Source organism: Xyrauchen texanus, chromosome 21, assembly GCF_025860055.1.
Source record: "Xyrauchen texanus isolate HMW12.3.18 chromosome 21, RBS_HiC_50CHRs, whole genome shotgun sequence".
NCBI classification, from domain to species: domain Eukaryota; kingdom Metazoa; phylum Chordata; class Actinopteri; order Cypriniformes; family Catostomidae; genus Xyrauchen; species Xyrauchen texanus.
Genome location: NC_068296.1, coordinates 34,816,784 through 34,829,441, shown reverse-complemented (window position 1 = coordinate 34,829,441; position 12,658 = coordinate 34,816,784). Strand labels below are relative to the sequence as shown.

General features: G+C 37.5%; 1 protein-coding gene across 7 annotated transcripts in view; it reads right to left on the bottom strand.

Moving 5' to 3' along the window:
• Nucleotides 1-227: 227 nt before the first annotated feature.
• The window catches only part of LOC127661321 (rho GTPase-activating protein 42-like), a 177,892-nt gene continuing 165,461 nt past the window's right edge, over nt 228-12,658 (bottom strand). For 3 of the 7 annotated variants that reach the window (XM_052151946.1, XM_052151947.1, XM_052151950.1), the window contains 7 exons: nt 12,097-12,256; nt 11,663-11,813; nt 10,952-11,341; nt 10,657-10,810; nt 6,842-6,904; nt 6,259-6,338; nt 229-3,749 (listed from right to left, as the gene is read on the bottom strand). In XM_052151946.1, the coding sequence (XP_052007906.1) occupies nt 3,661-3,749; nt 6,259-6,338; nt 6,842-6,904; nt 10,657-10,810; nt 10,952-11,341; nt 11,663-11,813; nt 12,097-12,256 (1,087 nt within the window). In that variant the 3' untranslated portion in view covers nt 229-3,660. Of the gene's footprint in view, nt 3,750-6,258; nt 6,339-6,841; nt 6,905-10,656; nt 10,811-10,951; nt 11,363-11,662; nt 11,814-12,096; nt 12,257-12,658 lie in introns of all 7 variants that reach the window. The other 4 variants (XM_052151945.1, XM_052151948.1, XM_052151949.1 and 1 more) reach the window with 2 other exon arrangements.

Below are 12,658 nucleotides of genomic sequence, written 5' to 3'. Positions count from 1 at the left end.
TGTCTTTAACTACTATGTACTTAATAAGTACATTGTAATAAATGCTTATGTACATACATGTTGTTGCACTGTATTCTGCATCTGCAGTTACACTGTTAACCTTAATCCCTAATCTTAAAAACCAAACCAAACCCTACCCCAATCCTTACCCTAAACGTAACCCTACTATTAAACCTGCCTGTACCTCAACCTCAGTAGCAGCAAATGTGAATCCTGTAAGAATTTTGCAGAATAACATGTAGTTACACTATACATATTATATTTTTTGTGTGTGTATTTTAATGTTAGTACTGTACATAGTGTGTAAAGACACCTAAAGTGGGACCGTTTTTTTAAAAGCAGAAAATTATGATTTTTTTCCCGGAAGGCCATATTTGTTATTTTTTGGTAACTCGTATCATTTCCTCTGTGACCTTGTGAGTGCAGCAGAAGGGAGTATCATTCCAGCATCAGCAGTCAAGGTCACGCGGCATTCTCATGGATTTAATTGGGAAAGAACATTGGAATCTTGGCAGTCGCCTCCTTCCCAAATACTGCTGACGTCTTCTTCCCCTCAGAACTCTGTGATTGATATCTAAGACTTTTTTCTGATGATTAACGGATGCATTTTAGCTTTAATGGAGGACAAGAACTAATCCACATTTTGAAAACACATTTATTGTCAAAAACAAATAATCAAAAAACAATGATTTAAAAATGATTAATCATACATATATAAACTTCTATCTTCTATTTTGTCAGTTGCTTTCATAATACATTATTTTTTTGTTTGATTGGGAATAATGACAAAAAACACAAGTGCACTATAGATGTCCAACTCCGTCCATTCCAAACATTCAAGTCACATGTAAAACTCTGTATGAGAGGAGAGAGTGTTTGCATTGTACCACAAAAGGACGTTTGTACATGAGGACAGTTGCTGAATTAGTTGGTCAGTCATAAACACTGAACTGGTGTTATTGAGACTGAATAGTAAGATCACAATATCATTTAAAACATGTTTGTCTTTAACATCTGTATAGACTGAATATTACTTGACATTCTGCAATGACCTGAATGCAGTATAGAGACCATTGCTATCTAATGCTTTAAAACAGTAGTTTCCAATCTTTTCAGACAGTGCTGCCCTTGTTTATCTTAAAGGGATAGTTCACCCAAAAATGAAAATCATGTCTCATGCCATCCAAGATGTATGAATCTTTTTTCTTCTACAGAACACAAACAAAGATTTTTAGAAGAATAGTTTGTAGGATAGTAACTCTGTAGGTCCATACAATCCAAGTAAATGGTGGCCAGAACTTTGAAGCTCCAAAAAGCACATAAATGCAGAATAAAAGTAATCCATATGACGCCAGTGGTTAAATCCATGTCTACTAAAGCGATCCAGTTGCTTTTGGGTGAATCACTATAAATCTCCACTGTCACTTTCTCTTTTAGAATGTGAAAAGAATGTGAAAGTGAAAATGGAGATTTATAGTAAAAAAGGACTTAAATATTGATCTGTTTCTCACCCAGACCTATCATGTCGCTTCTGAAGACATAGATTTAACTACTGGAGTCTTATAGATGACTTTTATGTAGGGATGGGCGGATTGATACTAAAGTATTGATACTGTCCTCACATAAATATATAGATTCTGAAGTTGATCTTATTATTTCAATTACATGAATATTAATGAATCTCATAATCTTCGAAGTGGAAAAAAATTATTATATGAGCAAATTGTTTCATGGCACTGGAACAATTTTTTCTTCCGCTCATCTTGACATGCACAAATACTAAAATACAGTAGCAGTTAGACAGTGCTCACCCTTACGGTCACAGCACTCGTTCAAATAGGTAGCAGTGCTTTCCAGTGGTAGTGACAGAAAAACAGCATCTGGAGTTATTCACACTAAGTAATAACAAACCTAGACATGACATGTATTATAATGGGCTTCTTTGAATTTACTACGCTACTGGCAGTAGTTAAAACATTGATAATGATCTTCAATCCTCGTTAATTAATGATACCCTTATGAAAACTACCCATGGATTTACTTTATTAACAATGACTAGTAACCACGACTGTAGTAACCATGTGTCCTTCTTTTTTTCTTTTTGGTCGTAACCAAGGTTTTGATCAAATGAACCATGGTTTTACTACAGCATTATTGTAGTATTCATATGGTCACTTGGTTTTAGTAATAGTAACCATATAATAATATCTATGGTTAATATTGAGGGTTTATTTGTGGCTTATACTAACTCATTTTTAAAGGGTAAACAAAACAGCCTAATAATTTTTTGTTTATGCCCATACATATATAAAACATTTAAGTAATAACGTTACAACTTTTATCCAAATAATTCATAAAAATTCAATTTAATATAGGTATCGTATTGGTATCAATATCGGCGATACTGGCCTAAAAGTACTTGGTATCGGATCGAAAAGAAAATAAGTGGTATCGCCCATCCCTACTTTTATGCTGCCTTTATGGGATTTTTTGGAGCTTGAAAGGTCTGGTCACCATTCACTTGCATTGTATGGACCTACAGAGCTGAAACATTCTTCTAAAAATCTTTGTTTGTGTTCAACAGATGAAAGAAAGTCATACACATCTTGGATGGCTTGAAGTAAACAATGAGAGAATTTTGAATTTTGGGTGAACTATCCCTTTAATAATTACCTATTTAACTACAATAACCAAATTCAACTTGCCATGAACATTTTCAAAACATTTCACAGACACATTTACATTTCGAATAGTGATTAGTTTAGTGAGGAGAATGCCTTGAATAATTAATGATTGCATTAACTCTATTAAACATCAGTTTTTGCATGTGATGTCAATATGTACACTACTGTAGGTCAAAAACAATTGTCAACAGAGATTCTCCTAACAACCCAATTGATAAACAATTCTGCAATGCTGCCATTTGTTCTACAGGTGTACGATTTTCAAAAGAGTGTTTTTTTTACTATAAAATAACGGAGAAACTTGGACTCACTGATGGATATTTTGAATTACAAGTGAAGGTTTATCATTAGCTCTCTAAATCTCCTTGAGTGCCGGCAGGCTTGCGTGGCTTCATGAGTTGAAGACTTCGACACGAGTTTCCATGTTTGACTTTAAGAGGCTTTCTATTCCACTTTTCCTAGTCGAAAGTTGGAAATTCAGAATTTTTGTATTGAATGTAATGCAGCAATAGAATTATGAGTGGAAACTGAAACCTTTCTCTTAGATCTTTTAACTAATGCTTTAAATAGCAGAATAACAGTATTCTACCAGACAGTTGACTTAAAATCACCATTAAGTGCATTTTAGCACCTGCTGATCTCAATGATTGTGAACATATATTACTAGATTGGAATGTTTCTGAACGGATCCTCCATCAAGTCAATTTAAAATATATTTCAGTGTCCAGTGAAAGTTTTGAAACCCATTTGTCTAGAATTACAGCTGTGATTCACACATACTGTTCGTTACATACATCCTTGTGCTTTATAGTTAAGGTTTGTATACCATACATGTTCTCGACATTTTTAACAGCATATGATCTATGCACACAGTCCACACATGCTACAGTGCTTGATATATACTTGCACCTCTTGATCTAAAATTTATGTTTCCATGGATACCATGAAATACTTGGCCTCGCCTGGTGGGACGTTATCAGAGGAAGACCACGTAATTTTCAGGAATGAGTCCTGTTTTTCCCTCAAATGTAGCCTGGAGCCAGCCTGGTTCCACCGAGGGATACACTGCACACGGCAAACACAAGAGGAGAGAAATGAGATGTTTTTAAGCTGTGGAGAAGATTTATTAGCAAACATCTCTTATACTTATGGTAAGTGATTTAAAGGGACAGTTCACCCAAAATTGTAAATCTCTCATCAATTACCATCCCAGTATGATTTTTTACTCTGCAAAAAAAATACAAATATCACAGCTTTGTAAGTCCTTACAATGCAAGTAAATGTTGGCCAGAACTTTGAAGTTCCAAAAAGCACATACAAGCAGCATAAAAGTAATCCATAAGACCCCAGTGGGTAAATCCATATCTGCAAAAGTGATTTAATAGGTGTGGGTAAGAAACAGAACAATATACACGTTTTTATTTTGACTATAAATCTCCACTTTCACTTTCACTTTCCATCCTTCTTCTATTGTTTTTGGCGATCCACCAATATTTGCGCATATCACCACCTACTGGGCAGGGAGGACAATTTATATATATAAAAAAAAAACTTAAATGGATTTTTGGACACCGATCATAGTGCTCCAGAAGACATGGGTTATATACTGGAGTCGTTTGGATTACTTTCATGAGGCCTTTATATGCCACCATTTACTTGCATTGTGTGGACCTACAAAGTTGATATTCTTCTAAAAATCTTTATGTTCAGCAGAAGAAAGACATTCATACACATCTGGGATGATACGAGTGTGAGTAAATTATGAGAGAATTTAAATATTTGGGTGAACTATCCCTTTAAACCTAAATCTTTAGTTTAATTGGCTCTTTTGCCACATAGCAAACACTCAGAACACACTAGCAAAGCCCTTGCAACCACATAGCAATGCACTAAAACACTCTGGCAACCATTTAACAACCTAGCATTGTGGACCTTTGCACTGGCAAGAATCACTCACAATTTCTTCAGAGAATGTAAAAGTCCAGTTTTATTTATAACTCTTTTATGAAGGATTTTATGGAATCCCTATGCAAGGGCGTAGGTTTGGCTTGAACATTTACCCATATTTCCATTGATCAGGGTATAAATGATGGGGGGAATCTACGCCCCTGTCCATATAGAAAAACTACTAATATTTTATTGTTGGTGGTTAGGACATAGTGTTAATTAAAGATGTCCGTTGCTTGTTTAACCTCACTACAGCGTGTGTAGTCCAAAATAAATTGTAAAAAAACTAATTATAATTTGGCTGTACCTTAAGAGCATTATCTTCACAAAAATAAAGGAACCTCAGGAAAGGGAGTGCATCACTGAACCGCATATGCTGGGTTTTTAATTAAAGATGGATCAAGCCGGGTCACTGCGTTCTGATAAACTACCCCCATAAAGCATTCAAAAGGATTCACAAATGACTCACCTGGTAATGACACAACTAAACATACTATCCATTGGAACTATCCAAGCATCTGTTTAGACTGTACCGCATTAGGCAAGAGGGATAAAAAATAAAAGATTCTTTTTTTTTATTTATTAGCAAAACTTTCAAATGTCTACAGTGTGACAAGGTTGTTTAGGTAAGAGGAGATTTATGTTGTGGTGAGTGTTTGCAGAGCTTTACAGAGGGAAAGACACTGCCTTCACTAGGTTACTGTGACCTGCTTGATTGTCCTGGTGCCCAGCCAAGTTTGTTCCTTGCGGCAAATACAACAGGCTATAAAATCCCAAGCCTAAAATGTATGGAGAATAACAGCAGATCCACAGAACACACACTGGAACTCATTACCTTTTTATCAATACTGATGCCTTGGTATCCACCAAAGTGCTTCAATAAAGTGCTAATTCATTCTCCATTTTGTTATCATATCCAGATCCATATCCTTCATTTGAACAATCTCGATATTGATACTTAAATCCCAAGATTGAACTTTTATTCTATGCTCAACCCTCTTCTGCAATGAGAAGAATTCACTCGCATTTGCAACCAAATTTTTGCAACCACATTGTAACTGAAATATACCCATATGAATCGAAATCGAATCGAGAGCTTGTGAATCGGAATCGAATAGGGAAATCTGTATCAATAAACAGCCCTAATATCATAAGTGTCTCAATAAGTTATACGCACAATTCACAATATATATAAGTTGAAATGGTAAACCAGTAGAAATTTCCGTGTATCATCATACATCATGCCTTCAACACGTGGTATGGAATTAAGAGAAGCTGGAAGATTTAATAACTTTATGTAACAAACCAAAATGTTAATTAAAAAAAATCTGTAGATCTCTACCTCTCAAATCTCATTAATTCATCTGCATATTCAAACCTGTCGCAACGTGATCTGTTCTGACACATACAATTGGCATCATTGACCTTTAACAACTCATCTTCTCATGCCATTATTTTTGCTAAAATCACCTTTATACAAGAACAAACTGATTTTAGACTACATCCCAATATACCATGACATATCCATGGCTAGTGTTGCTGAATATTTATGTTAATGGTATTTACAAGTCAGTGCAAATCAAGAACTGAACTTAAGTTCCTGATCATTGGGTGGATGCTGACTCACCGTTGGAGAAGTGAGCCCCCTGCAGGAAACTCAGCTCATTGCTGTGTTCTGCTTCACAGGAATATATGGCTTTAGCATCTCTGTGGATGAAATCAGAAATGATGACACTCTCGGTGAGTAAGTCTACATCATTAAGAATTTAAACTTTCAATGTTGGCTTGGAACATAGTTTTAAATGCTTGAAGTTTGAAATCAGGCTGAAGGACTGTGCTAGGTTTGGTGGATGTAACTTAAAAGATCTAGGAGTTTCCAAACTTTGGTTTTAGATTAGGGATTTGACATTTTTTTAATAATAACAAAATCAACTAAAATAACTTTGTCAACTTTGCCCAAATTTGTCTAATTACAGTATGTTGGCTTTGTCAAGTCTGACAGCAACAATCATGCCACTGTCCAAATCACTTAGAGCACATTTTTCCCCATTCTGATGGTTGATATGAACATTAACATGTAGATGTACAGGTGTACCAAATAAAGTGGCCAGTGAGTGTATATTGGTATTAAAGACATGCTTGCCATCAAAGATAACATATTGTGAAATATGTTTGATGTTTTTATGTGGCTTGTCCATGAAGTACTTTACCTTCCAACGGGATTGGCTTTTACAGCAGATGGGTTTTCAAAAAGCAACGCTCTGGCTGCCACCCTGAAAGATACAAGCATGCCTTAAATTACTGTCAATATGATTTTAAATGACATAATTTGAAGTCACAAGAGACAGGCCTTCATCCATTATTTTTGTTACATTTCAAATGCCATTCATGAAAAATGATAGATTTTATAGAATTATAGATAAATGTTTTTTTTGGTTTGGTTTTAACCTTGTCCCACACCCAGACTTTCAAACTTTAACTGTGAAAATCCATCATAAAAAATAAGTACATGTTTAAAACCATGATCTAAACAAAAAAATAAAGGTCAACAATTTAAATATTTATTAGGTGAAAAGATTTTTTTTACCTTAAGAGTTATTTTGATTCTAGAGTCTACAGAGCTAACCGTGCCCATAGTTGAAGTAACATCATTACATCACTTTGGTATAAGTACAGTCATATAGTACTCAGTGATCCACATTGTTCCATACTATCCATTTTTAAGCAAAATGGACCAGTATAGATGGTTCTCAAAGTCTTAGATATTGAGCCCTCCCTCTGAAAAAATGTACAAGGCAACCCCCTTATCTTAGGCCTATGAAGTTCAGTGTATTAACAGGCAGCAAAATTGTTCATTGTGATTAATCTAATTATTATGTTACAAAAATGTAAGGGGGTTTCAGTTAAGAACACCCATTTCTCTATAGTAGACAGAAGAAAATACATTATAAAATGTGAGCATCACCTTTATACAATAGAAATGTTTGCAATGTACACATTCATAGACCAATAAAAATCAAGGTCTTTCTCGAGAAAAAACTAATCAAAACTTTGTGTTCATACATTTGAAGAAGTTTACAGATGTGGTAAGAAGTCATTTGAATTGAGTCCATTTGAGTAAGATTTGAGATTTGATCATGACAAGTTAAACAATATATCTTTCCCTTAAGAGAGGTTTAAAACCAGTGCTTCTGGGTCACATCAACCCCTTTCAGTAGGGTAACATCAATCTCCACTTAACATCCTCCATTATGAGTCAGTTTCAACACTGTCAAAACTTACACAATGTACCTTAAAGTTGCTTACATTGCTCATCATGTAATGTTTTTCTCAAATTTGACAGATATATACCAACAAAATCTGATAATTATGTAATGTAGGTGACATCTGAAACTAATTTTTTCGTGTCCTAATCTGTTTATATAAAAAAAAAAAAAAAAAAAAAAAAAGAAAAACTGCATTTCATATTGACAATGAATTGAATGCACTAACTTTATGATAAACATGTTTTCAATTTATGAATTAAAATTAATTATTAATCATTAAAAGTAAAAAATGACAATTTGGTGCAACTGTCCTTAAATCATAATAACAGTAATAATAATAATAATAATAACAACAATAATAATAATAAATAAAATAGTGTAAAATTCCATGAGAGGCTCAAGGGGCGGAGCCGAAGGGGATGAGGACCAAGGTGGAGTAGGGGCGTGCCTGGACCGTGGAGCAGAGGTGGGCCTGGACCAATAAGCAGAGGCTTGCTTATGACATGGAGCTGTCTGGGACATGGCATGGAGCAGTCAGGGGCTTGGCTGTGACACGGCCTGGAGCCGACTCTGGCGTGGCTTCGACGCGGCATGGAGCCGACTCTGGCGTGGCTGCGACACGGCAAGGAGCCGATTCTGGCGTGGCTGCGACACGGCAAGGAGCCGACTCTGGCGTGGCTGCGAACGGCCTGGAGCCGACTCCGGCGTGGCTGCGACACGGCCTGGAGCCGACTCCGGCGTGGCTGCGACACGGCCTGGAGCCGACTCTGGCGTGGCTGCGACACGGCCTGGAGCCGACTCTGGCGTGGCTGTCATGATGTGGAATTCAGGCTTGACGGCCATGACGTGGAACTCGGGATGAAAACTCTTCTCTCCTCCTCCTCCTCCGTGAGGCTGAAGTTGGTGGTGCAGGCTCTGGGACAGATGAGGCTGGCAATGCTGGCTCTGGGACAGATGAGGCTTCCAGCTCATGGAAGGCATGGGCATTGGCTTGTTGGCCGTGGAAGTTTCGACACTAAGGCCGTTGGCTCGTTGGCTGTGGCAGGCATAGCCGTTGGCTCATTGGCCATGGCAGGCATGGGACCCTGGCTCGTCGACCATGACGTGGGATGCTGGCTTGTCATCCGTTGGCTTGTCATCCGCCTCCCCCACAGAAAATGCAGAACCAGCAATCCGCAGGGCAAGGACGATACACTGAATCAGACTGAGGGAACTTCGACCGCCAGGCACCAATGAGGAGATTTGCTCACTCAGTCCGATATGGAAACAGTCTTTGAGGGCTACCTCATTAAAGTCAACCTCGCTGGCCAGAGAGCAGAAGTCCCCCACATATTCCTCTTTTTTAACTTTTTTACAAACTTACTTTGTACATTTAATTTGAATAATGTGCTTGAAAACTTCCAGGTTTATGAGGTAATGGGCCCTATTTTAAGAGCAATAAGTGCAGTGTTATTCATATAAGTTTTGGTATTTTCATACAAGCAAAGGCGAAGTCTAGGCGCAAGTGGGTTGAGTGAAATCGCACATTTAAAGCACTACTTATATTACATTTCTTGTCAAGCAACATCGATATATAAGACATTTATAAAAATGTGCTAGTGTTAAATGGGCTGTAGGCAATCCATCCACTGGTCTGTTTGTCGACAGCACCGATGATATTTTAGATGGCGAGATTAGACATGCTTCACAGACATCTTAGTGCAATGACCAATTTCTCAGGAAAATAGGAAAATGCACTTTATGCAACTTCATTAACTTACAATACACCCACAGTTTGCGCTCATACACAAACAGATAGCGCAAACACTCTCAACCACACCCACTTTGCGGGTCACACACCCAATTGCTCGTAGTATTAGCGCCTTCATGAAAATGTAATAAGACGTAGCGCACAGTCGCGCTGTGCCTAGTCCGGCCACTAGGGCTGTCACGATTATGAATTTTGGCTGGTGAGTAATTGTAAAACAAATAATTGCAATTATGACAATAAATTCTCTTTTTTATGGCTTTCACGATTAATTGTCATATTTCTTAAGGCGCAAGTGCGCTTCACACATCTTAAGAATAATGTTTAACATATTTCAGGCTTTAAAACTGAATATCAAATTATTTCTAATAACATAAAATATGAAAGACCTCTTTTTGTCAACTTTAGTTTTAGTTTGGGCCAATTTTACATTTACAGTTTTTGGTTGATTTTATTGATTTTTATTTTAATACAAATATATATTTTATTATATTTATAGAATATAATATTACATTAACGGTGACCTGGAACATTTGTCATTACACAATCGTTAAATTTGATCTTTGCTTGTTTATATTTTTGCCGGAGTTTGGCGCGATTCTCTGCTGATGGTGCGTGCTTCAGAAGGACTTCATATGCTCTTCCGGACAGGAGCTGCTCTTGTTGACATCTACGCTGCGTGTCAGTGACGATCAGAGTTGAACTGAATCACACAAACGCACCATTCATGGCATTTATATATTTTCTTTAAATCCTCTTATTTGGGCATTTAAATGTGATTGAAATTTGAAGTGCACAATAATCAAATCAACCACGGTTAGATCAAATAACTGCAATCAGACGATTATTTAATAATTGTGATAGGCCTACCGGCCATGAAGATAGAGCCCAATAAATAAAACATTTGCAAGCACGCATAACAACTCAGTACAAAACTTTCTTCAAATGTGAGGTTTAGCATCAGGTCCATTTACCTGCAGTGAGTTAAATACTGATGAATATTTTTACTTACACGGATCCTGGTCTTTGATAGCCATTACTAGAGTTGTTACTGTCCAGCTTTCGACGTAGGACTGTTTTAGGTGGCAGATCTTGGTAGGCAGTGGACTTAGCGTCGTTTTTTTGCTCCACACACACCAGACTCTGAACAGACCCCGCACAGGGACCTCAAAACAGGACAGCACAAAATTACTATGCTGGTCTAAACCAATATACTGTACAGGAATCACAACCATTAAATCGTGATGGCAAAACACAGTCAGGTTCTGTATATGTTTTGCCAGACAGCAGATTTATTTGCTCCCTACCTTCTGAGATGTTTAAGGATCTGAGTGATGGAGCATTTGAGCGGTTCAGTTGTGCTAATCTGAGTCTTGTTCCTGTGTGAGGAGCTTTGGTAGGTGCTGCTGAAGATCTGGCAGTGACTGAGCTCACACTACGGATGTCCTCCCAGTCTCCATCTACACGACCCGTGTCCTCTCTGGAGCTGGACTCTGGACTGCTGGTGCAGGTGAGGCCCTGTGGCTCGCTGGAGGACAGGGAGGAAGGGCTCTGCCGCAGGCCGGGAAAGGGGGGCTTGTCTTTGGGCTGTGGAGAGGGGCAGGTCTTGGAGGAGCTGTTCTGTTCTGAGGAGTGTGAGGAGAGGGAGTCCATGCTGCCCATGGGAGTGCTGACTGAACTGCTGCTGAACGTGTCACCTGCAGCCACAATCAAGACATCTGCAGTGATGACATGCGGCTTATGAAAATTACATGACATTATTAACCCAAACAGTTCAACTAAGATAAGTAACTGATCAAATTATATCAAAGATCTGATCAAAGTATTAGCAATAATAACAGTGATGCTTGCATCCGCAACCACCCCCAATTAGGTGAATGTTTTAATTGTGTTAAATACATTTATTGATGTTAAACATATTTAATTAATCTCATAAGTTTATGTGTTAACTTTGACTATCATAATTCAAATACAGCACACAAAGGATGTCATATCAACAGTGGTAGTATGAGACTCACTGTCTGCATCCGCCAAGCATAGTGAGGGCGTGTAGAGACTTTTGGGTTTGCCTGGTCCTGATGACAGGCAGATAGCTCTGCTCCTGCGGGACTCGGGCCGAGACTGAGGTTGCGGCAGGGGAACATTTGGGTCCGGGGCCTGATGAAATATCTATGAAGACAAATCGAAATAAATATCAACTCATCTGGGATAGGATAACCTATCCCACATGTTTGAAGTGGGCTGTACAGTGGCACCAAAACTATTTGGGCACTTACAACACTCTTAGATATGTATGTATGTCATAACATTAGATAGCAAAATATCAAACCTAGTGTCCTTTAGCACAAGCACACTTTTCAAGAAAAACATTTCACAAAAATAAGTTTGTTCATCTCATATTTTCGTTCTTTCTGTGAGGAGTAAGTCTTGAATTATCACTGACTTCACTTGCCTTTTCAAAATTTTCAATGAGAATTTCGACCACTATATTTTGGAATTTGATGTTCATCATGGCGGCAACAGTTTCCTCTTGAGAGCGCATCAGTGTGGGACCGAAGATCACTCCCAGATTAGACACGGTCATCATGTTACTTTCACTGTGAGTTGACACACTGCAGGAACATATATATTAGTGCTCTCAGTTGATTAAAAGTTTTAATTGCGATTAATCGCATAATCTTTCGTAGTTAATCACTATTAATCACAGATTTTCAAAGTACTGAAATTTGACTCTAAACATACTTTTTTCCATGTCAAAATGCATGTATTTCCTTCTTAGGAAAGAAAAGAAAACAAGATGTAACAATATAATGCTTTATAACATTTTCCAAACAAAACCTTCCACAGTATAAAGATAGAAATGCGCTAAAATAGTACTAATTTAAGAAACATTAAACATTTCCTAAAGTCTTAGTGGGAGTTTGACTAATTGAATGAACCAGTCTCCTTTTTCATTGCAGTGGATATTTAATATCTTAAACTCTCATCCGCCACAATATAAATCTGCTGGTAGA